Genomic DNA, 27369 nt, shown 5'->3' with positions numbered 1-27369 from the left:
GGTGGTGGTGGTGGGAGCCTCTCCCGCCTCCTCAGCAGCGCTAAGGATGTCCGACTGCAGCTTAGGCCTGCTCCCTGCTGGCAAGTGGACATTCCCCGAGGGCTCCCGGGCTGCCAGAGGGATGTCTGAGTGCCAGCTTAGGCCCAATCCCCCAGGGAGTGGGCCTAAGCCAGCAGGTGGTCATCCCCCGAGGGGTCCCAGACTGCGAGAGGGCACAGGCCAAGCTGAGGGACCCCCCTGAGTGCACAAATTTTTGTGCACCGGGCCTCTAGTATTATTATCACAAGATAAAGATTATGTATTCTTCAAAAGGAGAACAAATAATAGTGATGCTTAGATTGAAGTTTAGTAAACTTGAATAGGAAATAGTAAGTTAAAGCAGCATATATATCCCTCCTTCCCTTCAGTGCTCTTCAGATTAAAGTAAGAGGATGAGCCGTTAACTGGGAAAGAGAAACCTAGAAAGCAAAAGTGTCTGAAAGAGTTCCAAATATAAGATAGATGGCAAAATTTTGAGGATTTTGTAATACATGCAGTAAAACAGGCCAGAGCTATTTTAGGAACAGAAAAACATTTCTTTACAACACAGGTAGAAAATGTTGTTAGCATCTGAAATTTACCTTCTATTTAAACTGTGATTTACTATCTATTTGTACTATGGCAGCGGTTGCGAGGCCCAAAAGGTTGGCAACCGCTGTACTATGGTGCTTGAAGGATTTTTTTTTTAAAGCCTCAATGGAGGATATTTTTTCCATTGATCTTTAGAGAGAGTGGGAGGGAGAGAGGAGGGAGAGAGAAACATCAGATGTGAGAGAGACATGTCAGTTGGTTGAACCTGCAACTGAGGTACATGCCCTTGAATGGGAATTGAACCTGAGATCCTGCAATCCCAGGGTTGACACTCTAACCACTGAGCAAATTGGCCAGGTTGATGCTTGAAGGATTTTTGAAGTTGACTAAAGGCATGAAAAATAATGATATTTAGGGAAAAGTCAAAGCTATCAGATCTCCTTGGGTAAACTTCTGGAAGAATGAATATATATTTTTGCATAGTGGTAAAGACAAAATCCAGTGAAGTTGGTTTTTTATTACTCTTATCTCTTTGTGACATTACTAGAGGCCCGGTGCACAAAATTTGTGCCCTCGGGGGGCGGGGTGGTCCCTCAGCCCGGCCAGCACCCTCTTGCAGTTCTGGAGCCCTTGGGGTACAAGGATAGAGACTTAAGCAGGACTGTGTCCAGGAGTTTGGATTTCTTTTCTAAATATAATTGGAAGTCTTTGAAGGTTTTAAGAATGCGTGTTGTGACCTAGTATATGATTTTAAAAGGTTACTCTGGCTACATTGTGGAAATTTTTGGGAAAGAATTTGGAAATTATGGAAAATTTGGAAAGAGAAGAAGAGGGGGAAGTATGATAGTTAGGATGTTTTATAGTGGTCCAGACAATAGATGATGGTTTGGATTCGGCTATAGGCAGTGGAGATGGAGGAGAGTAGAAAGATTCAGTATATATTTTGGAATTAGGACAGGCAAGACCTAATGATGGATTGGATATGTGGGAAGAGGAGGGAGGTGTCAAGTATGATTCCCAGATTTCTGGCATGAGCATCTGGATAGATGAAGTTGCCATTTCTGAGATGGAAACACTGGAGGAGGAGCAGATTTTGACTAGAGTTGGGGAGTGGAATGAAGACCACAATTTTAGTCTTGCTAAATGTGAGATGTGTGAAAACATACAAATGGAGACCTCAAAAATGGTGCTGGAAATAAATCTGGATGCTCTCGGTATATAGGTGGTGTTTACAGCCAAGGAAAATGGAGGATATTACCTAGAAGAAAGGTATGTATAGACTAGGACAGTGGTCGGCAAACTGCGGCTCGCGAGCCACATGCAGCTCTTTTGCCCCTTGAGTGTGGCTCTTCCACAAAATACCACGTGTGGGCACGCATGTACAGTGCGATTGAAATTTGGTGGCCCGTGTGGAAGAGCCACGCTCAAGGGGCCAAAGAGCCGCATGTGACTCGCGAGCCGCAGTTTGCCGACCACTGGACTAGGAAGAGAGGAGTGCACAGGACCCAGCTCTAAGGAATTTAAGAGAAAATCTCAGAAATGGAAAGAGGAGCATGTTGAAAGAAGGAAGTGATCCACCTGTATTTTGTTATTTTAGCAACACAGATCATTGATGGTCACAACAAGAACAATGTTGGAGGAATGTAGGGCCAGAAGCCAAATTGAAGTGGTTTAAGAAGTGAGAAGGGAGGAAGTAGAGAAATGGTCTGTATACTTTGATTATTAGCATGTCTGTCTCCCCATAAGAAGTAATACTTTAAGAAGAAGTAATATAATATGGTCCGTGATGATAGGAACAATACATTTTCATTTTTGTGTTCGTGGTTGCTTAGCCTTGGTGTCTTGCTCCTAGCATTCTTTAAAAAAAAAAAATTGATGTAACACAAAATTAGCCATCTTAAAGTGAACAATTCGGTGGCATTTAGTACATTTACAGTGTTGTGTAACTGCCATCTCTGTCTAGTTCCAAAACATGTCCATCACTCCTCAGTAAAACCCCTTTCCAATTAAGCAGTTTCTTTTCATTCTTCCTTTCCATCAGCAACTGGAAACAGCAATCTGCATTCTGTTTTTATGGATTGATCTGTTCTGGATATTTCATATAATGGAATCATATAATAGGCATATAACCTTTTGCATATATATATATAATCTGTTTATCCATTCAACCACATTGAACACTTGGATATTGTTTCCACCTTTTGGATATTGTCAACAGTGCCACTGTAAACATTGTGTGTACATGTACTTGTTTTCAGTTGTTTTGGGTATATACTTATGAGTGGAATTGCAGGGCCCTAGTGTGTGTGATTTGAGAGTTGTTGGCTGGGCTTAGATTGGGATTGAGAATCTCTTTTCTGTATGTTTAATTTTTTGAGGAACTGTGTTCTCCTAACATACTGGTTTTATTATTTGCATTTTACTGATGGCATAATTGAGGCATAGCATCTGCATCGTTTTAACTTCCTATCATCTTCAGAGCAAGTCAGTGATGGAAGTAGGAATTTAAGACTTAATGATGTTCTTTGTCTAAGGTGACCCATTTAAAGCCATGTTGAATTTACATGAGGCTGTTTGAAATGGGCTTTCTATATTTTATATTCTCTTGAAGAGATATTGTTCAGGTGGTGTTAAGCAGATGTTCTCTTTCCGTAGAGGACAAGACAAGAGGGAATATGTTTTAATTGCAATTGAAGGGATATATATTACAAATTAGAAAGAACTTCCTGACTGCAAGATCCTGGAATGTTACCAAAAGAGGTTGTGAAATAGCTTCCCCAAAGACTTAGTAACTATCTTTCTAGGATGATTTAGGTTTGGGCTTGTTGAGAAATGAGGGAGATATGAAAGATTACTTGCTGAGGTCCCTGGTAACCCCAGAACATAATTGTTTGGTAGTTAATCAAAACAGTATTTCTTGCATTTTAATGAGTATATTATCATTTTCCTTACGAAGAAATAATAAAGAGTAGGTGAATTGCTCAAGGCCTCCTGGTAAAATAGAATATTAACATTCTGAATCTTATGCTGAGGGATGTGTTCTTTATCATATGTGTTATTCATGGCTTTATGGTATATTTTTAAGTTTTTATTTAAAATTTGTTTTAAATTTATTGATTTTTAGAGTTACTTCAGAAGAAGAAGAAGATAGAGAGAGATTTGTTATTCCACTTATTTATGCATTCACTTGGTTGATTCTTGTATATGCCCTGACTGGGGATCGAATGTGCAACGTTGGCATATTGTGACAATGCTCTAACCAACTGAGCTACCCAGCCAGGGCTATTAAACATTTGTTTGTATGATATTATTTTTATTATGATTTTCTTCCTAAACCATGGGGATCAAAACCAACATCTGTAGCTTCTATAGGGTGTATGTGATTTGAGATTTGTTGACTGGGCTTAGATTCAGATTGATAATCTCTTTCCTATAAAAATTAATTTGGTCTCCTGTTACACATGTAGAAATGGGAGCACATTATCAATAACAGGCTAAGATAATAGATTTTTAATTACTAGTTTAGGACATGCCAGGTTAAAATCACTTAGATGAAGGTGCACGTGATGTAAACATATTTTTGTTTGTGGTGCCTGGAGAGATAGAAACCCAGAAGGTGGGCAAATGAACATTAGATTCTGTTGCAGAACATGAACCTAAAAATATTCATTAAGTGCAATATTAAGTTTCCAGTTTAAATGCTTCACTCAGGAAGTACCAATGTTAAGGTGCTTAGAACAGCATTAACTCATTCAGTCCGGTATTTAGGGTCTACCTTAAGGTATCTCGTAAGAGATCTCTTATCTCATCAAAATTAAAATCGGGCTTTGAGGTCCAAGAGCTGTTGACTGGGAAGCTAAGCTGAGTTAGGTGGTATTATCATTGGTGCCTTTAATAAAGGATCTATTAGGTTTGTTTATTTTAGTTGAGCTATGGGAGTATTTACTTGTTTCCTGATTTGAAGATATCATCAAATACATGTATTAAGCTTTCTTTCTTTCTTTTTTGTTAATTCTCACCCGAGGATATTTTTCCATGATTTTTACTGAGTGTGGAAGGGAGAGGGAAAGACAGAGAGGAACATCAATGTGAGAGAAACACATTGATTGGTTGCCTCTTGCACGAGCCCCTACCAAGGCCCAGGTTGCAACCAAGGTATGTGCCCTTGATCTGAATTGAACCCGGGACCCTTTGGTCCGCAGGCCAATGCTCTATCCACTGAGCCAAACAGGCTAGGGCTTCTTTCTTTTTTAAAATATATTTTTATTGATTTCAGAGAGGACGGAAAGGGGGAGAGAGATAGAAACATCAATAATGAGAGAGAATCACTGATTGGCTGCCTCCTGCAAGTTCTACACTGGGTATTGAGCCCAAAACCTGGGCATGTACCCTGACCAGGAATTGAACCGTGACCTTCTGGTTTATCAGTCGATGCTCAACCACTGAGCCACGCTGGCTGGGCTGTATTGAGCTTTCTTGAATTGGCAACAACTGTTACCTCTACAGGATAAAAGAGAGGGGATCCAACTTTTGAATATTTACCACATGCTGGTAATTTTATATTTGTTCTATGTAATATTCATTACAGACCTAGTAAGTGGATGGTGATATCTCTTGTAAGGTTATATAAATGGTGAATGGCAAAGCTGAAATGGAAAAGACAGTCTTCTGTTTCAGGCTAGTGCTTTTTAAAATTATGTTCTTTATTCTTTTCAAAAAATAAATTTTTATTGATATCAGAGAAGAAGGGAGAAGGAGAGAGAGAGACTGGGGATCAAGTCTGCAACCCGGGCATGTGTCCTGACGGGGAATCAAACGCTCAACCACTTAGCTATACCGACCCGGTGATTGGAAGTCTCTTAATCTCATCCAACTAGGAATGGAACTCACAACCTTTTTGGTGTATGGGATGGTGCTCCAACCAATCTAGCCACCCAGCCAGGGGAAGGCAGGAATGTTCTTGTTCACTCTGGTATCCTTAGTGCCTAGAGTACATAGTAGATGGTCAATAAACACTGGACTGTCTATCATTGCTTTTGCATCCCCTATCCCTTTTAAGTGTTTTTTATTTGGAAAGTTGGGGAAATGGAATCCAGCTTCTAGTCAGAGTTTAAAGTGACGAGGATCTTAAATCCAGTGTCTTATTTTGATTGGCTGAGAAATGTGATTGGCAAGGTGGAGGGGCATCTGGAACTTTTAGCATAAGAGCTCCGCACTTAATAATTTGACTTCTTTTCCTGAAGCCTTGAGGGAAACTTTTCCTTTCCCTATTCTAGTCAGCCAAGAACCTGACCTGGGCTGACTCTAACATTGGAGAACACTGAACACAGTATCTGCTGAGCCAAGGACTGGGAGTCAACCTCTGATAGTATCTGAGGGGAAAGCCTGAATTCAAATCCTGCTTTGGCGACTGACTCATCTTATGAACCTACATGAATTTCTTAGCCTCTTCCAGGTTTTATTTGTATGTGGCTGGTGAGTATTCTCATCTGTCCTGGGACTTTGAGGATCCTTGGATTAATGTTCTTAAAGCTTTTTACAATACTGTTGCTGTGGTTCCCGGGGTTTTTCCAAGAATTGTAGGGTGCAGTGTGCTCCAGGGAGGAGGGTTGGACTCTTTCCCCCCAAGACTGTAGAGAACAGAAAGATGTAATCCTTTGTGATTTGGCTCTACTTTAGTCTCCTAATACTGTTGGTGGATGAAAGGTATGTTGTTGCCTAAGTCGTTAGGCCCGTTTGCCTGAGGCAGCTGGGGTCAGTTCCCATTTCTGGAGTTAAATTGTTTTTGCCTCTGAAATTTCTTTCATCAGAAATTACCTTTTCTCAAATAAAAAAATTTCCAAAAGCTACCTTTTTTCTTTGCTTGCTAATAGAAGATCTCTTGCCAGTTTTGTGCACTTAAGAGTAGCCTTCCTGGTCTTGATTTGTTTGATAGCTTAAGACTCAAAACTTGACTTCCTTTTTCTCTAGGTTCAGTAATTTCTTTTTTGTTCTTCCTTGAGTCTTCAGGGGTTCATGTTTCTTCCTGAATACCTCCAGTATAGTTTGCAGATAAAACATCATTTCTTTGCTTTAGCTGGTTTGGCTCAGTGGATAGAGCATTGGTCTGTGGACTGAAGGGTCCTGGGTTTGATTCTGGTCAAGGGCACATGCTCGGGTTTTGGGCTCCAGTAGGGGGCTTGTAGGTGGCAGCTGATCAGTGATACTCATCTTTGATGTTTCTTCTCCCTCTCCCTCTCCCTTCCTCTCTGAAATCAATAAAAATATATTTAAAAAATGAAGTCTGTTAAAAAAATGTTTAGAAAAAAACCACAAAAACGTCATTTCTTTTTTCTTTATGCTTCTGGGATAAATGGGAGTACGGAAGATTGTTAATCTCTGATTTGGAACTTAAAGCTTTCTATTTCTAGTTTTGATCACAAACTTTCCTGTGATTTGGACATTAGGTTACATCATCGTAAGTTATTTTAGAAAGCCCTAAACCTAGTAAGTAAAATCTGTAGCAGAAAAATTGGTGCTTTTTATTCCCTTTATTATAATATCAGTAATTAAAATTTATTTAGTTTTGTATCCTCAAAGCATTTTGTGAAGTTGTTAGCCAATTTGTGATATACTGTGTAAAGTTCTGCCTTGTTCTGAGTTTATATATAAAAAATGTTGGGGGTGGCCCTAACCGGTTTGGCTCAGTGGATAGAGCCTCGGCCTATGGATTGAAGGGTCCCAGGTCCAATTCCGGTCAAGGGCATGTACCTTGGTTGCGGGCAGCTGAATTGATGTTTCTCTCTCATCGATTCTAACTCTCTATTCTTCTCCCTCTCCCTTCCTCTCTTTATAAAATCAATAAAATATATATGTATCTAAAAAGTTGGGGGTGGTAGTGGATACGAGAACAAAAAGGTTACATTGCTTACTCAACTCTTGGTAAATTTGGGCTGACAATCTTTGTACCAGGTACTTGACTGATTATTACCTCTTAACCTGACTTTCTACATGGAGAGACCACTTGTTATTTAGAGTATTTGTAATTCTGAACGTACTAGTAAATGAGGTAGAGGGTGCAGTTATGTCTGTAAACATTTTATTTATGGGTTTTTGCTTCTTTTAAAGGGACTGTATATAATATTGGTTGTGTTGGTTTTGATTCTATAAAATTATTTGCTTTCAGTTTGTCAGATACTTTCTGATTCTGTTTCATAGCCACTGTAGTTTCCTTTGTACTCTCAGAACTGTAGGTGCCAAACATCTTTGTGTGAACTTCCACTTATTACTCTGGTTATTGTTGGTTCCTAACTTGGCTGTTACTTTGAAAAGTAGTAATCCTGCCTCAAATTTTTGAACTCTATTTCTTCTAAGGTACTCCATTTCTACCTTAAAAGACGTAGTTCTTTTAAGATAGAAGATGTAATACTTTCAGTCCCTACATGGAGGAAAACTTGAAATTCAGGAAGAGTGTGGTTTGTCCAAGATTATGTAACAACTCAGTGGTAAAAAATCAGTTATTGGAACTTCTTAGTCTTACCTTTACCCATTAAATCACATCACATTTATATCTGGCATTCTAAAATGTAACCTCCCGTATTCCTATCCCACTTTCAGAATATAAACACTGCCTCTGTACTTGTTCTACATATGCTGTTTTTCAGCCCTGGCCCGGGGTGGTCACATTTTGGACTTGCATCCTATAGGGTGTCATTTGAAGTGTCCTGAAATGCCTTGTATAAAGTCCTGTTAATGAAAGCAAAGCTGACAACTGCAGAAAACCCTGTGTATTTCAGTCCACGTGCAGTTTCTAAAAAATACCAGACCGCTTTCAGGCCTCTAATGAAAGGCCTGACATTTTGTGGTTAATTTGCCAGTTGTTTGGAGACCTTTACTTATGCAAGTGATTCTAGATTTAGTATTTAAAGGATTTTTTTTCCTTTTAAAGTGTTAACCTTGGGTTGAACCCAGTATATTATGGAATATATGTTGGTATCACATAACTGATTCGAACGACTCTTAGACTGCCTCCAGGAACATAGTGAAGTGGGGAGAGATGCAGTAACTCGGATAAATTAGGTGATTGCACTCTGTGAGTCCCTTCCAGGTCTAAAATTTTAATTTATTTATTGATTTTAGAAAGAGAGAGGAAGGGAGAGAAAGAGAAACATCAATTAGTTGTTCTACTTATTTATGCTTTCATTGGTTGATTCTTGTATGTGTCCTGACTGGGGATCAAATGAGTTGTAACCAACTGAGCTACCTGGCCAGGGCATTTGTTCTGTTTTATTATTCACTTAACTTATCTACAGGTTGCCCAAATCTCATTTGATTATTTTGCCACATAAATATACTTTATTTTCCTGAGTATATTCATTTTACTTTATTGTCTGGTAACAGCCTTTGAAATGTTTCTTAGAAATCTGCTAGTCTTAGGAATTTGTGGCATTTTGGGTCTCTGGGGTTTTATTATTTGGTGCGGGAAAACATAGTAAACTCCAAAGAGGATTGAAGACTAAGGACAACAATAATTAACAACTCCATTACTCTTTTTATTGGAGCCTCACAACAATCTGATGAAGCAGATACTGTGATTCCTATTTTATACAGGAGGAAACAAAGTCTCAAAGAGGTTAAATAACTTGCTGAAAGTCATATAGCTAGAAGGTGGAGCAATACTGCTGGCATAAGATGATCACATTGCAAGGAGAACCTGTAAATCCAACTTTTACTTCCCACTGGTGATTTTTTATTAGTAATTGTAAAATATAATTACGTCCTAGAATTAAGCAGAGAAAAATCTTTAAAGCTGGTTTATTTTCCTAACTTTTTAAAGTGCTCAGTTATGTTATGGGAGGTGGGATGGGAAGGGGGTAGAATCTTGGCATTTGTGTTATGTATATAGGGTGGGGCAAAAGGTGGTTTATAGTTGTGAGTATGGGAAACAGTTTATTCTTGTATTATTATTTATTAACTAGGGGCCTGGTGCACGAATTCGTGCACTGTGGGGTCCCTCAGCCTGGCCTGTGGAATAGGGCTGAAACCGCCTCTCCAACATCCCCCAAGGGGTCCCAGATTGCAAGAAGGCGCAGGCCAGGCCAAGAGACCCCACCAGTGCATGATCAGGCCCAGGGAGGGACGCGGGAGGTTGGCCAGCCAGGGAGAAACCGCAGGAGGGCTCCAGAGTGTGTCCAGACTGTCTCACTCAGACCCAATCATCCAGACCCCAGCAGCAAGCTAACCTGGTCGGAGCATCTGCCCCCTGGTGATCAGTGCACGTCATAGCAAGCGGTTGACAGGCCTTAGCATATCATTAGCATATTACGCTTTGATTGAACAGCCAACTGGCCGACCACACACTTAGCATATTAGGCTTTTATTATATAGGATTATTGTATTATTTGCCATACAAACAACTGTAAACATACTTTTGCCCCACTCTATCGCAGTTGTGTACTTTCGGTTCTAATTGCATGAGGCTTTTGATTATTTGAAAATAAATTCTGAGGACTGTGTAAGGGCTTCACAAAAGCTGTTCTTGGCATCTTTTCTCTCAATCTGGTTTAAGGGACAGATTGGGAAACTTTTTTCTTCCTTCTTTTTAAAAAGAGGAATGAAAAACACACTTGACTGACACTTCCTCCTCAGCTACAGGTCAGTCTGACTTTAGTTTGATTTAATTCCTTTTGTTCTTTATAGAGAACCAAGTAAACATTCTTCTCAGGTGGCTGTAAGGAGTGTATCAGGAGAGAAGTCCTATATCCTTTTTTAAAAAATATATATATTTTATTGATTTTTTTACAGAGAAGAAGGGAGAGGGATAGAGAGTTAGAAACATCAATGAGAGAGAAACATCGATCAGCTGCCTCCTGCACGCCCCCTACTTTTTTTTTCAACCAAGGTACATGCCCTTGACCGGAATTGAACCCGGGATCCTTCATTCCGCAGGCTGACGCTCTATTCACTGAGCCAAACTGGTTAGGGCGTCCTATATCCTTTTAAAGAAACACAGGCAAATATTTTTCTTCAAGCAAAAGAAAAACTGTGCAATTGTTTTAGTCCCTTTGACTTCTTGCCATCAGTCAGACTTTCTCTTGTTTGAACTTTCAGTGTGTTTAGGTCCCTGGGAATTGATAGACAAGCTCTTTGGTAATTCTGAGCTTTAGTTTTTTTTTTAGATTTCTTGAAAACTGGTATTTATAGAAGCTCTTATATCTTCCTTTTGATACCTGTAGAAACTCCAGGTTGCATCACAGTTTTCTGGGTCAGTTGAAGTTTGTGACCTATTATTCTTTTTCCTTGTGAATTACACGAGGTCAAAGATCAGATTTCTTCTTTCTTTTTTTCTTTTTCTTTTTTTTTGGAATTAGACTGCTGCTGTTTTCACCACATGTTACAAGATTATAAATAGTTTAAAGTTATTTCTTAGAAAGTACATTTATATTGCACTGTTAGGACAAGGGACCTTCAAAACTAATTTCTTCAGAAATTCTCTATATTAGGTTAAGGAATTATAGGCTCATAAAGAATTGTAGACTTAGTAAAGGGTTAAGGTGAACTAATGGGAACTGTATTTCTGCACCTTACTGGTTAGTAATTAAACTGCAAGGCAGTTTCACTTCCAGACTTTTGGTTTTAAACCATGAGTTGTCAGAGTCACCAGGGAGATTGTTTCCTTCCAGTTAGTTCATCCTGGGTTTATTCAGAAGGTTGGCTTACAGCATGTTGACATTTTCAGTGTGTACATACGTATATCATGCACTAATGAGGGATGAGAGCTGTATCATGAGGATAAAGGTTAGAGTTTGTTCCTTTGTCACTCCTTAGGGAACGGTGCTTTGTATGTGACTAGGAACATGTGAGTTGTGTCTTTCAATAGAATCTTTCTTACTTTTTACATTTTAATATTCCAGGGAGAAAACTCCTTTCAGCACAGGCTATAAACATTTTTCCTTCTGAGTATTTGGATGAATCTAGTTGTGTACTTTTTTAGATTGCAGCCTTTCATAAAATGTAAAGAGCCAGTTTGTTGTTTGACTTTTTACAATAAGCATTTATTACTTAAATTTAAAAAGTAAAAAGAACACTGCATTTTCTAATTATCATATCACCTGTAGTCTCACCATCCAAAGATAACCTTGGTTATTATCTTTTTATATTTCTTTTATGTCATTATTCTCCAAGCTCTTTTTTTAAATAAAATTGGGATTATACCGTGTATATAATTTTGCATTCTGCTGTTTTCATTTAACATGTATTTTCATTTTTTTAAAAATATATTTTATTGATTTTTCACAGAGAGGAAGGGAGAGAGATAGAGAGAGTTAGAAACATCGATGAGTGAGAAACATCAATCAGCTGCCTCCTGCACATCCCCCACCGGGGATATGCCCGCAACCCAGGTACATGCCCTTGACTGGAATCGAACCCGGGACCTCCCAGTCTGCAGGCTGACGCTCTGTCCACTGAGCCAAACCGGTTTCGACACATGTATTTTCATTTAACATGTGTTTTTCACATCATTAAATATTTCAAAAATGAATTTTTAATAGGTAATACATTTCAAAAATTTAAAAATGATATAAAACAAACAAGCAAGGTGGAAGTCTTGCTTCCATCTCTGTTTCAATTCACCTTGTTCCTTCAGTTTCTAATAAGTGTTAAGTTATCCTCTTATTCAAAAGGTAGCATTACTATACTGAATACAGTGATCTGTACCTTGCTTCTTCCAACCCCTCTTGGAGGTCTCTCGTTGTCATTACCCAGAGAATCTTCCTTACGTAGATTGGTTATTTACTACCTTTAGAGAGAGAGAGGAAGAGAGAGGGAGTGAGAGATAGAAACATCCAGCAGAGAGAAATATCAGCATTGGTTGGCTGCCTCCTACATCCCCCCTGCCCGGTATTGAGCCTGCAACTCGACTGGAATCGAACTGGCAACATCTTGGAATGAGGTGCCACTCAACCACCAACCCATACCAGCTGGGCCATTTAATCCCTTTTAGATGGACACTTGGGTTGTCCCCAATTTTTGTTATTATAAACAATAAGAAAGAAGTAGTTATTAAAGGCCAAAAAGTAAGCATTTAATCTGCTTCAGTTATTAAGGGTCAGTTCTTTCCAGAATGCCAGCTAATAAATGTAGAAATAATAACAACATTAGAAAATCTGCCCCTAAGTGAAACAGTTCAAGAAAGAAGCATCGCCCTAGCTGGTTTGGCTCAATGGATAGCCTGAGGACGGAAGGGTCCCAGGTTCGATTCCGACCAAGGGCATATGCCTGGGTTGCGGGTTCGATCCCCAGTGGGGGGCGTGCAGAAGGCAGCCAATCAATGATTCTCTCTCATCATTGATGTTTCTATTTCTCTAAAATCAATAAAATATATTTTTTTAAAAAGAAAGAAGCATCAATGACTGCTAAACCATTAAGCAAAAGGTCGAGGAAGAACAGATATTCGCATGGTGCCAAATGTTAGCCACAGATTATCATTGTAAAGGGAGAAATAGACCTTTTTTATAAAGAGAACTTTCTGGCTGCTACAAATCCAACCAAGTGATCATGTTTTGCCAAGTGATCACATAAGTTACCAAGTCTGACTAAGTGGGACAGTCTGAGAATATGTGCCACCTGATGTACTGTACCAGGGGGTTCATAGTAGCATCACCTGTGAAGCATTCTCCAAAAAACAACCTAACTCTAATCAGTGGTTTTTAGACCTAACCTGTTTACAGGAAATATAAGGGATACAGAGGCAAGCTAAATGGCACTGTGAAGGAATAATTAAATAGAACTAGGATGTTAGACATTCTGTAAGTCAACTATCTTGGTCTTTTAAAAAAGCTTGTGTTGTAAAAAAAACACACACCAAAAAAACTTATGTTGTAAATAAACAAACAAAACCAACCAAAACAAAACTTAAGGCCATCTATAATAATAAAAGCATAATATGCTAATTAGACCAGATGTCCTTTCGAATGTCCTTCTGGACGAAGCCAGGGCTACGAGGGGAGCCCAGGTCCCGGGTGCTGGAGGGAAGCTGCCAGCAGCCGCCCAGGTCCCGGGTGCTGGAGGGAAGCTGGTGCCAGCAGCCAGGAGAAGGAAGGCCTACTCTTGCACGAATTTCGTGCATCGGGCCTGTAGTTCTAGAATAAAAGAGACTAAAGAGACATGGCATCCAAATTCTATGCTTGAGTCTTGATTTAATTCTGGATTTAAAAAAAAGCCAACTCATTAAAGGCGTTTTTTTGGGGGACAGTTGGGGAAATTTGAATGAAGACTGAATATTAGATAATTGGTGTGATAATAGTATTGTGGTTATGAAGCTAAATGTCCTTATTACTAGGAAATGCATAATGGGGTATATAAGGTTAGAGTGTTTTTCAGAAAAAACACACACACACATATATTGATGGAGATAGATAAAGCAAATTTGACAAAGTATTAACAATTCTTGAGTCTGGTGAATAGTGTATGTTTCACTCTTTTAAAAACTTTTCTGTATATTTGAAATTTTCATAGGAGTTGAAGAAACAGTGCTGCAATGAATAACATTTATATATATTATTTTGAAACACCATTTTATTGGGCTGCATATTTCTTTGTATAGAGGAGCCAATTCTTTAATTTTTGTATACATATATATATTTTGATGCTAGTTGACATCTTAGTAGCACTTTTATTTTGTGACAGTTTTATGTTCTTAGGGGTTGTGGTGGATGAGAAAAAGGAACTGAAAATATTTTCTCTCCTCTGTTCTCTACTTTGGAACTTTAGTGGAGAAGAGAAAACTAGAGTGAGAAAGGTACTCCAAAGTAGTCCTCATGTACTTACTTGCTTTTAGGTAGGAAGTAGAATGGCAGTTACTACTAAGAGCCGTACTGCAGGTAATAGCCTCTTCAGATCTGTTACCTGTCCTTTAGTTTGGAGATTGCCCAAGTGAAAGAAGGGGTGCCAGCGACTAGGGTAGTAGCATGGCACAGAAGTCGTGTCTTATTTTTGATAAGTTTCTAGATCTCTTTATTAGTAGCAAAAGTTCTTCCTGTCTGATAAAATAAGAACAGAGTAACTGCTTTAGAGAATGGTCTGTTCTTTACATAAAAGGCTGAGCTATGGAAGATATGAGCAGAATTTAAGGAAGAAATATTTTTGGAAGAAAAGTTCTGGGGAAAGGATCATTTCTGAGAAAGTGTCATCCTTCAAAATAAAAGCCTAATGTGCAAATTGTCCCCTCGACTGGTAGTTGGACCAGGGGGTGGGGCCGGCGGTGGTCCGGGGAAGAGAGGTGCCCCCAGCCAGCAGCCACTAGGGACCCTACCTGTGCATGAATTTCATGCACTGGGCCTCTAGTCTATATATATAAAAGCCTAAGTGACCATTACAACGGAACGACCGGAACAACCGGTCAACCAGTCGCTATGACGCACAGTGACCACCAGGGGCAGACACCCAACACAGGAGCTGTCCCCTGGTGGTCAGTGCACTCCCACAGCCAACCTCCCATGGTCCCTCCCCCCGTCTGGCAGGCCCCGTCCCGCACCTGGCAGCTGGCAGGCCCCGGTTGGCTCAGACCTGATAGGCCTTGATTGCCTGTTAGGCCTAAGGAACCCACCTATTTCATGCACTGGCCTCTAGTTAAATATAAAAAGAATACTTTCCTTTTTGGGCTAGATTCGTATTTGCAATGGGAAGCTTCTCTGTAGAAGCTTTGACATTAATGTTCATTGACATTAAGTTCATACTTTTAGATTTCCATGAAGACAACTCACAAAGACCTGAATGGCCTCATTTTAGCTGCTTCAGCGTGTGGAGCTATTGCTTGCTCCTTCTCTTCCTGTGCCTGGTGTTACAGTGGCTGCTGAGCACCATGAAGGTTGTTCCAGAGAAAAATGCTGTCCGCATACTCTGGGGGCGAGAACGGGGCACTCGGGCCTTTGGAGCTCAGCGGCTTCTGCAGGAGCTGGTGGAAGATAAAACCCGGTGGATGAAATGGGAGGGCAAGGTAAGAAAAATGGTTACTTTTGACATTGGGTTTGTGCAGGGGTGACAGTAGAATGGGACCTTGAGTTGGGTTAATGACATAGAGTTGGGGTATAATTCATTTTGTGTACTAGAATAGATATACTATGTAACTTAGGGAGTTTTTTTTAGAAAATATAATTTTTAATTGATTTCAAAGAGGAAGGAAGAGTGAGGGAGATATAGAAACATCAATGATGAGAGAGAATCATTGATTGACTGCCTCCTGTACGCCCCGTACTGGGGACCGAGCCCACAACCCGGGCATGTGCTCTGACTGGGAATCAAACTGTGATCTCCTGGTTCATAGGTTGGCACTCAACTACTGAGCTACACCAGCCGGGCAGGTAGGTGTTTTTTTATTTTTTTAAATATATCTTTTTATTGATTTTAGAGAGGAAGGGAGAGAGAGTGAGAGGTACAAACATCAATGATGAGAATCATTGATGGGCTGCCTCCTGCACGCCCCCTTTTGGGGATCAAGCCCGTACCTGGGCATGTGCCTTGGACTGGAATCAACCTGGGACCCTTCGGCCTGCAGGCCGATGCTCTATCCACTGAACCAAACCAGCTAGGGCCGGGCAGGGAAATTTGGTAAAACAAATTTGGAAGAACTTATGGGCTAGAAGTACCTTTTTTCTTTACAGTTAGACATTTTTCCTAAAGCTAATTTAGATTTGTCTTTCTCAATTTGTAGCTTCAGCATGTCCAGTTTGATAATTTACTCTGTGAATACTAATCTAGACAGGTTCGTGTATTTTTGAGGTAGAGTGGGCCATAGTTTATAAATAATGTTTTTTAACCTTTTCTGTTTGTTCCCCAGAGAGTAGAACTGCCGGATAGTCCACGCTCTACCTTCTTACTGGCCTTCAGCCCAGACAGGTACCTAGTACTTATCTATTACTTAAGACTTGTGATAGCATTGCTTTCTGTGTGTTTGACCTAACTTGATCCTCCAAGTCAAACCCCTAAAGCAGTGGTTCTCAACCTTCTGGCCCTTTAAATACAGTTCCTCGTGTTGTGACCCAACCATAAAATTATTTTCATTGCTACTTCATAATTATAATGTTGCTACTGTTATGAATCGTAATGTAAATATCTGATATGCAGGATGGTCTTAGGCGATCCCTGTGAAAGGGTCGTTCGACCGCCAAAGGGGTCGCGACCCACAGGTTGAGAACCGCTGCCCTAAAGGCTCTTTGAAGCATTGTATGAACAGAGCTTTGACAGTGTATCAGAAAGGGAAAGAAAGTAGACGAGCAGTTATAACCATAAAAATAATAGGAATAAGCAAAGAACATTGAGGCACACAACTTGGAAAGTTTTCAATAATCATCCCTTGCGTGTGCGGTATGGGCCACCAATGGTGTGATAGTTTCCCAGCTAGAAAAAATATTCTCAGAAGGGGTTATGTGTCATTTGGGGACAGGGTGGAGAATTCAGAAGCTTTTAAAGATCAGAATGTTTCTGCTGTTGGTAATGCCCAAGGTGTAGTTTTTTTTGTCCTGGGATGAGGAATAGTATAAATTTTCTGTGTCACCCAAAGCTGATAGTTTGTTCCCCTCCCACATGCTTCACATTGACTTTGTACTCTGATTTCCTAGGACTCTCTTGGCCTCCACCCATGTGAACCATAATATCTATATTACGGAGGTGAAGACTGGCAAGTGTGTTCATTCGCTGATTGGACACCGTCGTACTCCATGGTGTGTCACTTTCCATCCCACCATCTCAGGCCTTATTGCTTCTGGCTGCCTGGATGGGGAGGTTAGGATTTGGGATTTACACGTAAGTATTTCCTTGTCTTTGGTATTCTCAATTCAGAGACTTGTTTACCATTGGGTTCTTAATTCTGGAGGAGAGACTAGCCAGGTTCTTATCACTACATCCAAGTAAGTGGTAGTCTTTACCCACTTAAATGATAGCAAGCCTAGCCTCCATTCTGTGATGAATACCCTATTTAACTATTTTTCCATCCGTCCATGCTCTACCATGTGTTCAGGATGGATTTTTGTTGTCTTATAGCACGGATTATACAGTACTCTGATTACGATCCTCAAAGCAATATGCTCCTTGTCCTACTGAATGGCTAGTGGGTTGTACACCATGTCATGCACCAAGCTTGAGTTTTCCCAGGCTTCAGAAATAGGAGCTGTACTGATGCTCGTTGCTGATGGCTTGTAGAAGACTTGGAGAACTGAACTGACAGTAATATTTTTCTAATAAATTGGTGACACTGTTCGATCGCTGATTTTCTACATCGTTTTACAGAGGATAAATTTAAAGTATGCCCTGCCATAGTAATTTTACCTTAAATGTGGACCTTTTGAGAATTTGACATCTCAGTTTGCTGGCAGTTGGTAACCTGAGAATATTTGGGATTGGTTCATTCATAGGGTGGCAGTGAAAGCTGGTTCACAGATAGCAACAATGCCATTGCCTCTCTGGCTTTCCACCCTACGGCTCAGCTCCTTCTGATTGCCACTGCCAATGAGATCCACTTCTGGGATTGGAGCCGAAGGGAGCCCTTTGCTGTGGTGAAGACAGCTAGCGAGATGGAACGGGTCCGGTGAGTCCTCTGTCCACCAGTGATGTCTGGCATAGATTAGCATGGTAGAGAACATTTACACTTGGCTTTCACCTGGGAGACAGATTGTTATCCCTACAGCTCCTTCTGCCTTTTTTTTTTTTTTAAGAATTTTTATTGATTTTTAGAGAGAGGAAGAGAGAGAAACATCAATTGCTGCCTCTTGCATGCCTGCTATCGGGGATAGAGCCTATAACCTGGGCATGTGCCTAACTGGGAATCCAACCGGCATCCTTTCAGTGCACAGGTTCATGCCCAACCAACTGAGCACACCGGCCAGGGTGCTCCTCCTACCCTTTCAGCAGCTGGCCAGTCAGCTGGGAAGTAGTTAATTTTGTTCATTTCAACTGTTCATTATTGGCCTATCTTCTGGTCTTTGAAAACTGGGGTCATTAGAATCTTTTTTAGATTCAAAGCTATCTGGGTTTGGAAGAGCCCCTTTTTATGAGAGATCTGAAAGGTATTCAGGTTGTGGGTAGCTTGAGGGATAATTGTTCATCCCTAGTTATCTGTGTTTATCAAACTGCAAGAGGGAGATGTAAGTATGCATCAAATATGCCAGTTAATATTTATTTAGCCCTCAAGATCAAAACACACATTGTCTGAATTAAAGCTGATGCAGTTTTCCTTTGGCTCTCTTGGCATTAGAATTGGATATAAGCTAGTCTAGTCTAACTTATAGACTCCGCTAGTTACTTGATGCTGAAACTGTTCATTGTCACCAGAACTCATGCTTCTTGCCAGTGTAGCTACCATATAAGGGAGGAACTGAACTTGTGGCAGAGTTTGGGAGCATTCTATGCTTTGCTATTATGATGAGCTCATAGATATGAGCAAATGTGTGCTTAATGTAGCTGCTTCCTGGAATGAAGTCTAGGTATTTTTTGAAATTATTTTTGTGATACAGATTCCCATATTTTGGCAAGTATAAGGAGATAACAAGAAGTATTGAACTTAACTATTATAATTTCTTTGAAAGTTTTGAAAATCTCTAGGGTGGAGTAATCTGACATTACAGTATTGATTGCTATAAATTTGTACACGTTTCCTCTTCTAAGTTAGCATAATCTCTATGCATGTCTTTGTCTCTTCTTCTGTTTTCAGTCTGGTGAGATTTGATCCTCTTGGACACTACTTACTCACAGCAATTGTTAACCCCTCTAATCAGCAGGTAAGTTAGTCAGCATTTCCAACTCCATCTAAATTGTGGCTTATTTTTTAAATTAGTGTTGTAATTCTGATTGTATTAGACTTGAATTTTCAATGCCCGAGTGTTTCTCTCCAGTCAGTATTCAAAACTAGCTTCAGACTGTATTCAAAGTTATAGCCATAATCATGATAGGGGAGTCAATTCCGAAACCCGAGTGATTCCATCATTAGAAGTAACCAGGCAGTGTTGGATAGATTGTCATTCATGTGTCTCTGGCTGGTTAACATTTTGCTTCCCCTCACTGCCTCTGTGTTATGAAGATGTCTTTTTTAAGAGAATTGGTTTGCCAGCTGTACTCATTCAGAAATGTTGTTAATTGGAAGGGAATACTTTAATACCATATGATGATTCTGAATCTGAAGCCAGTTCTCAGCACTTCAGAGGTGGAGTTGTTGCTTGTCTGTGAAAGTTTTTCTTGGATGATTATCAGTAGCTTTTCTTGGTTTACCTAAAGATTCTACCTAACTGTCTTGCTCTGCCTCCGTCCCACCTTGGTCCACACTGCAGGGTGATGATGAACCAGAGATCCCCATAGATGGAACAGAAATATCTCACTACCGACAGCGTGCCCTGCTGCAATCACAGCCAGTTCGCCGGACGCCTCTCCTCCACAATTTCCTGCACATGCTGTCCTCTCGCTCCTCTGGCATCCAGGTGGGAGAGCAAAGCACAGTGCAAGAGTCTGCTACCCCCTCACCCCCACTGCCTCCCCCTCAGCCCTCCATGGAGCGCCCCAGGACTTCCGCTTACATCAGGCTCCGACAGCGGGTCAGTTACCCCACAGCTGAGTGCTGCCAGCACCTTGGGATCCTGTGCCTTTGCAGCCGCTGCTCTGGCACTCGAGTTCCTTCCCTCTTGCCACACCAGGACAGTGTTCCCCCTGCTTCTGCCAGGGCTACTACCCCTTCCTTTTCTTTTGTACAGACCGAGCCCTTCCATCCCCCGGAGCAGGCCTCATCAACGCAGCAGGACCAGGGCCTCCTGAACCGGCCGTCTGCCTTCAGTACAGTCCAGAGCAGCACTGCCGGCAACACGCTCCGCAACCTCAGTCTGGGTCCCACCCGTCGCTCTTTGGGAGGCCCTTTATCTAGCCACCCTTCTAGGTATCACCGAGAAATAGCTCCCGGACTGACAGGATCTGAATGGACCCGGACAGTGCTCAGTCTGAACTCCCGCTCTGAGGCGGAATCCATGCCCCCGCCCAGGACCAGTGCCTCTTCGGTGACTTTGCTGTCTGTGCTGAGGCAGCAGGAAGGTGGCTCTCAAGCATCTGTGTACACTTCAGCCACAGAAGGGAGGGGTTTTCCAGCTTCAGGGTTGGCAACTGAGTCAGATGGAGGGAATGGCTCCAGCCAAAACAACTCAGGCAGCATTCGCCATGAGCTTCCATGTGACCTGAGACGCTTCTTTTTGGAGTATGACCGGCTTCAGGAGCTGGACCAGAGCCTGAATGGGGAACCCCCCCAGACCCAACAGGCCCAGGAAATGCTCAATAATAACATTGAATCTGAGAGGCCAGGCCCCTCCCACCAGCCCACCCCACACAGCAGTGAGAACAACTCCAACCTGTCCCGTGGTCACCTGAATCACTGTCGTGCTTGCCACAATCTGCTAACCTTTAACAACGATACCCTGCGTTGGGAAAGAACCACACCTAACTACTCCTCTGGCGAGGCCAGCTCCTCCTGGCAGGTCTCCAGTACCTTTGAGGGCATGCCATCGAGTGGCAGCCAATTACCACCTCTTGAGCGGACTGAGGGCCATACGCCCAGCTCCAGCAGGCTGGAGTTGAGCAGCTCTGCTAGTCCGCAGGAGGAGAGGACTGTGGGGGTGGCCTTCAACCAGGAGACAGGCCACTGGGAAAGAATTTACACCCAGTCCAGCAGAACTGGAACTGTATCACAGGAGGCCTTACATCAGGATATGCCTGAGGAAAGTTCTGAGGAAGATTCACTCAGGAGGTAAGCAGGCGCTTTCTGTTCTCTCTTACATCCCTTACTCTTCTCCTTATATCTCTTTCTTTAGTCCTACAGATGTTGTGGCTGCATCTGGAGCGTCTGAGACCCATGCATTTGGTTTGGCTCTCCCTACTTCCATTGCATCTTCTTGGAAAATAATGCTCTCGTGGCGGAGAGAAGATAGGGCCTAGCTATATGAGTCAGTTGGCTCTACTAGCTCCTTTTCTGGTTAAGCTCTGTGACCTTTAACCTTAAAGGAGAATGTAGATTAGGTTAGAGGGGCATGAGGAGTTGAAGAGGAGATAGAACCATTGACGTCCTCTGCCTGGCTTTTTTTAACTTCTTGAAGGATTGTATATTCAGGGCTATGAAACAAGAAAATGTCCCAGTATGTTTAGAAATTAGTAGTAAAAGAAAACCCTGCTTGGGGCAGATTAGTGTATTGGGTCTTCTTGTGTTGCTTTGTGTTCAGCTCTTAAATCTGATCTTTTGGAGCAATGCAGCTTGACAGAAAGGAAAATAATATATATGTTGAAGATAGTTCATATTTTTTGAGATAAATATATTTTTTGGACAGCAAGTTAGTTGCTTAGTTAAGATTTTTTGAGTAGATCTTCCAGATGGACATTTACCTCAGGGTGGGGAAGAAGAATAATTCATAGAAGGAAGGCCTCTCCATACTCAGATCGGCATCTCAGGCAACTGTTTCATGGAAGAAACTGAGTGGGTATGGTAAATAGCCCACCACATGTTCAAGGTGTGGCTGTGTGTGCATCTATCTTGATTTATTAGGGTCTTCTTTCTGCAATTCTGTAAAGGTCAAATCTAGTGTAATCACCAACTCCCAGACTCTGCCTTTTGGATCTAAGCAGCATGTTGTTCTGCATTATATCCTCTGTTTAAGCCACTGAAATTTCTCTGACATAAGGTTCTAGCAAGGGAAGGAATATGGATTGTGCACATAATGTACTTGTTATTTTGGGAGGATGCTTTAGAGAGTTACCCAGTTAATAAGGACTTGTTGAATGGTTACAGTTGTTCCAAAACTGTGCTAGGCACTGTGGGGAACCCAAAAGGAGCAAATACCCGGTTTTTGCCCACTGGGAATATACATTGTTATTGTAGAGGCAAGCCTTATTTACATGAAAGTATATAAAAAATGTAGGGAACTGAATGCTTTATTGTAAGTTTCTGAGATTAAATGTAGTATAATTTCAGAAAAAGGGACGAATCAAAGAAAGCATTTCAAAATCATGTCTTGAAAGATGGGTAGGATTTAGAGAGAGAGAGAGAACTTTTATTTTAGGGGAACAGTCCATACTAGGGGAGGAAGGGCATGATGTATGCAAGACAGTAGGTGGTTCCCAAGGGGAACAGGGGAACTTGGTTGGACATAAAAGATAAAAAAATAGCGGTTGTTGCTATGCCCATGTGATTGAGGCCAATTCTGGATTAACATTTCCAAAATTCTGGCTTTGGAATATTTTACCTTACATCTTGAGTCTTGGATTCTGTTCATCCTCTTTGTCAGGAGAGCTGAGAAGGTAGCAAGCACAGTTCCTGACATATAGAAGGTATTCAAAAAGTTTATTAAAGGTAGCCACAAAAGGATTGTCTTCATTTACTGCAGTGGTTCTCAACCTTCCTAATGCCGTGACCCTTTAATACAGTTCCTCAAGTTGTGGTGACCCCCAATTTCATTGTTACAAATTGAACATAATTAAAGCATAGTGATTAATCACAAAAACAATATGTAATTATATATGTGTTTTCTGATGGTCTTAGGCGACCCCAGTGAAAGGGTCGTTCGACCCCCAAAGGGGTCGCAACCCACAGGTTGAGAACCACTGATTTACTGCATTAAAAGCCTACCAGTGTCTGTTTCCATAGCAGTAGAGGGCTTCTGCTCAGCCTTTGTCCATCCTCTTCCAACAGGACCTCTTCATTGTTATTCTGAGAAATACCTACATGGTTTAAAGTAAACTCTGCTGTTTGATAATAGAGATATCAGTTACTGAGGGCCTACTATGTGTTAGGTAGTGTGTTCTTGCTTTGCATGAATTATTTCTATTTCCCACCGCAACTTTGTGCAAGGCAGGTATTAAATTTCCCATCTTACAGTTGAACAAAGTGAGGCTCAGGGAAGTCCAGTGTCTTGTTAAAGGTCCCATAATAGGTCACTGAGTAGGGATTTGAACTCTGGTTTGATGACTGAAGATTTTTCCAAGCTGCCCTCCATGATATATTCCTAATGGGACAATCTCCTCTTTAGGCAAGCCATTTTTTATTTATTTTTCCTTTCTTTTAACTTTTTTATTATGAAAATCTTTAAACATATAAAAATGAAAAGTATAGTAAACATGATTTCAAAACATTAATATTTGGCCAGACTTCTTTCATTTTTGTCCCCTATCCAATCCCCCACCTAGATGTTATATAATTTGTCTGAAAATAATCCAACGTGTTTCTTGCAGCGGTTCTCAACCTGTGGTTCGCGACCCTTTCACAGGGGGCGCCTAAGACCATCGGAAAACACATAATTACATATTGTTTTTGTGATTAATCACTATGCTTTAATTATGTTCAATTTGTAACAATGAAATTGGGGGTCACCACAACATGAGGAACTGTATTAAAGGGTCGTGGCATTAGGAAGGTTGAGAACCACTGCAAGAAATGCTGTTCAAGAAAACTTTCTATAATGATGTTCTGTATTTGTGCTGTTCGGGACAGTAGCCACTAGCCAACGGTGGATCCTGTTCTTCCTCTTTGTCAGGAGAGCTGAGAAGGTAGCAAGCACAGTTCCTGACATACAGAAGGCATTCAAAAAGTTTGAAATGCAGCTAATGTTATCTGAGGATCTACATTTAAATTTTTAAATTTTAATTTAAATGTAATTAGCCACATGTGACTAAAATATTAATGATTACTTCTTTTTTTACAAATATTTTTTATTGATTTTTTACAGAGAGGAAGGGAGAGGGATAGAGAGTTAGAAACATCGATCAGCTGCCTCCTGCACACACAGAAAAAGTACTATGTGTGCCCGCAACCAAGGTACATGCCCTTGACCGGAACCGAACCTGGGACCCTTTAGTCCACAGGCCAGTGCTCTATCCTCTGAACCAAATCGGCCAGGGCATGATTACTTCTTAATAAAGTTAGCCAATTTAAAATTCAGAAACTGGCCCAACCCGTGTCACTCAGTTGGTTAAGCATTGTCCCAGGCACCAAGAGGTCAACGATTTGATTCCTAGTCAGGGCACATGTGGGTGTACAGGAGGTAGCTGATTGATGATTGCCTCTCGGATATTTCTATCTCTCTCTCCTTCTCTCTCTCTCTCTAAAAAATCAATTAAAAAACCATTTAAATAAGTAAATAAAATCCAGAAACTGCCCTGGCTGGCTGGCTCAATTGGTTGGAGTGTCATCCTGTACACCCAAAAGGTTGTGGGTTCGATTTCCAGTCAGGGCACATACCTAGGTCACTGGCCTGATCTGTAGGTAGGGCATATGCAGGAGGCAAATGACCGATGTTTCTCTCTCTACAATCAATAAAAACATATTCTCGAGTGAGGATTTAAAAAATAAAATAAAATCCAGAAACTATTAAGGATCTACCAAAAATTTTTGTAGAGAAAAAGTACTATGTGTGTGGTTTAAACAAAGTTATAGCATTAAAAAATGTATATTGTAGAAAATGAAGTCCTTTGTCATCTTGTAAACAATTTTACATATATGCTTTAAAAAATGTAAAATATATAACAAATGCATGGTTATTGTAAAATTGTATATTAATACAGTAAGTTACATTATGTAAGGAGTCACTTTTAGATGAGCGAGGATGAGGTATACCATGAATGCTGACATTCTACTAAAAAATGAGGTATATTTTAAAATTTATAAGTGCACACCCTTTAAAGAAGGGCCATCACTTCCTGGTGAATTGAGTGGCTACATTCTAGTATAAGTCAAAGGTACAAACAGGTGCTAATTGGCATCTTCTACTTCTAAAGGGCCGTGACATTTTTGAGCTGATGATCACAGTACAGTACAAGCCCTTGCTTGGATTTCCCCAGCAGGTGTCAGTGTTGGGCTGCTGCTGCCACTAGTCTAGAATGGTAGGGGGGAAAAAAAAGGTGTACACCGGCTACTGAAGGGAGAGGGTTTCTTTTTTGGCCTTGCAGTAGGGGAGAGACTAAAGAGGCATGTTTTGATCCTTGGTACTTCTGATAGAATTAATAGTGTTACAAATAGTGAGAGTATTAAGCAGCAGTGTGTATTTTAGTGTACCAGATGGTCTATGTTGCATAGACCTACAAGGCATGTGGCCTGCCAGCCGTGAGGTTGACATGCTTGTCAGTGATCCCAGTTAGGGAGGTTCACTATTAAATCCCAACAAGTGAAAGATCAAAATTGGACTAAATCTTCCCCAAATAAATTGTTTCTCCATTCTTTTTCTAGATAGGTAAGGCGTTAGGTCTGAAGTATTTAGTAAGATTGAGTGTGTTCTGAGAACTGTTGTCTTTGATTTTTACTTTTCCCTTATGATCAATGAAGATTGGGGAGGACATTGGTTATAGCATAAAATTTGGCCTAAAACATTGAAGGTTAGAGTTGGAAGCCCTCATTAGATTTCTAAGGGTGTTTTTTGTTTGTTTTAGACTTTTGTAAGGGAATTGCTTTGGAATTTGGAGCAATCTGAAGCCTCTTGAAGCTTCATAGGCCCACTAACTTGTTGATCCTTCAGCTCTGCTCACATGGGGATACTCCAGGGAACTTTTAGCAGAAACATCATTGATAGAAATAAATGGATATGTCTGCAGGGCTAGTTGTAGGTTCACAGAGGCAAAAGGAATCTAGAAATGAGGAAGGTATCAGTTTTCATAGCTTGATTATAATACAGAGTAGGATCCAACTTGAATATTTTTGTTGTTGTTAATCTCACCCAAAGATATTTTCCCATTGGTTTTTATTTTATTTTTAAAAATATATTTTTATGGATTTCAGAGAGGAAGGGAGAGGGAGAGAGAGAGAGAGAAACATCAATGATGAAAGAGAACCATTGATGAGCTGCCTCTTGCACATCCCCCACTGGGGATCGAGCTTGCAACCCAGGAATGTGCCCTTGATTGGAATTGAAACCGGGATCCTTCAGTTGGTAGGCTGACGCTCTATCCACTGAGCAAAACCAGCAAGGGCTTCCCGTTGTTGTTGTTTTTTGTTTTTTTGTTTTTTTAAAAATATATTTTATTGATTTTTTACAGAGAGGAAGGGAGAGAGATAGAGAGTTAGAAACATCGATGAGAGAGAAACATCGATCAGCTGCCTCCTGCACATCTCCTACTGGGGATGTGCCCGCAACCCAGGTACATGCCCTTGACCGGAATCGAACCTGGGACCTTTCAGTCTGCAGGCCGACGCTCTATCCACTGAGCCAAACCGGTTTTGGCCCGTTGGTTTTTAGAGAGAGTGGAAAGGAGAGGGAGAGACACAGCCCTGACCAGGGCCAGGAATTGAGCCTGCAACCAAGGTACATGTCCTTGACCAGAATTGAACCCAGGACCCTTCAGTCCAAGGGTTGATGCTCTATTGACTGAGATGAACTGACTAGGACCAACTTGAGTACTTTTTCTGTGCCACTGGCTTAACTTGTTTAAAGGGTTTATTTATCTAAAACCCTCCCAATTTCTTTGGATGGGGAGTATACATAATTTATTATTCAAAATCTAGCACAACTGTCACCTTTTCCTTTGGGAAACCTTCCCTGACTGTCCAAATAATCACTTCCTCTTCTTCTCTGCTTGTGTACTAGATATGAAATTGCACCTGTGGCAGAAAGTATTTGTTTCCCTTCCTGCCAGTGAGCTCTCTGAAGGCAGTGACTCTGTCTGTATCACTGTTGTACCTAGAACAATACCTGGCACGTAGTAGGTGCTCATTAAATGGTAGTTGAATTGAACAAATGGGATTGAAATGACATCCCCTGTGATCCAGTATGTAGTGTAAATCCTTTTTGTCCTTTTTAGTAAAAAAGAAAAAATAACTTC

At 40.9% G+C, this 27369-nt stretch overlaps 1 protein-coding gene across 6 annotated transcripts in view; it reads left to right on the top strand.

The window, feature by feature from the left end:
- Nucleotides 1-27369, top strand: part of AMBRA1 (autophagy/beclin-1 regulator 1) — a 158778-nt gene that overhangs the window by 9222 nt on the left and 122187 nt on the right. For 2 of the 6 annotated variants that reach the window (XM_014543356.1, XM_014543355.1), the window contains exons 2-9: nt 5847-6045; nt 15294-15547; nt 16388-16446; nt 17169-17352; nt 17961-18133; nt 19256-19322; nt 19869-20015; nt 20286-21322. In XM_014543356.1, the coding sequence (XP_014398842.1) occupies nt 6003-6045; nt 15294-15547; nt 16388-16446; nt 17169-17352; nt 17961-18133; nt 19256-19322; nt 19869-20015; nt 20286-21322 (1964 nt within the window). In that variant the 5' untranslated portion in view covers nt 5847-6002. Of the gene's footprint in view, nt 1-5846; nt 6046-15293; nt 15548-16387; nt 16447-17168; nt 17353-17960; nt 18134-19255; nt 19323-19868; nt 21323-27369 lie in introns of all 6 variants that reach the window. The other 4 variants (XM_014543353.1, XM_014543352.1, XM_014543354.1 and 1 more) reach the window with 3 other exon arrangements.

Source organism: Myotis brandtii, unplaced genomic scaffold, assembly GCF_000412655.1.
Source record: "Myotis brandtii unplaced genomic scaffold, ASM41265v1 scaffold324, whole genome shotgun sequence".
NCBI lineage: Eukaryota > Metazoa > Chordata > Mammalia > Chiroptera > Vespertilionidae > Myotis > Myotis brandtii.
This window is presented reverse-complemented; position numbering and strand designations above follow the sequence as displayed.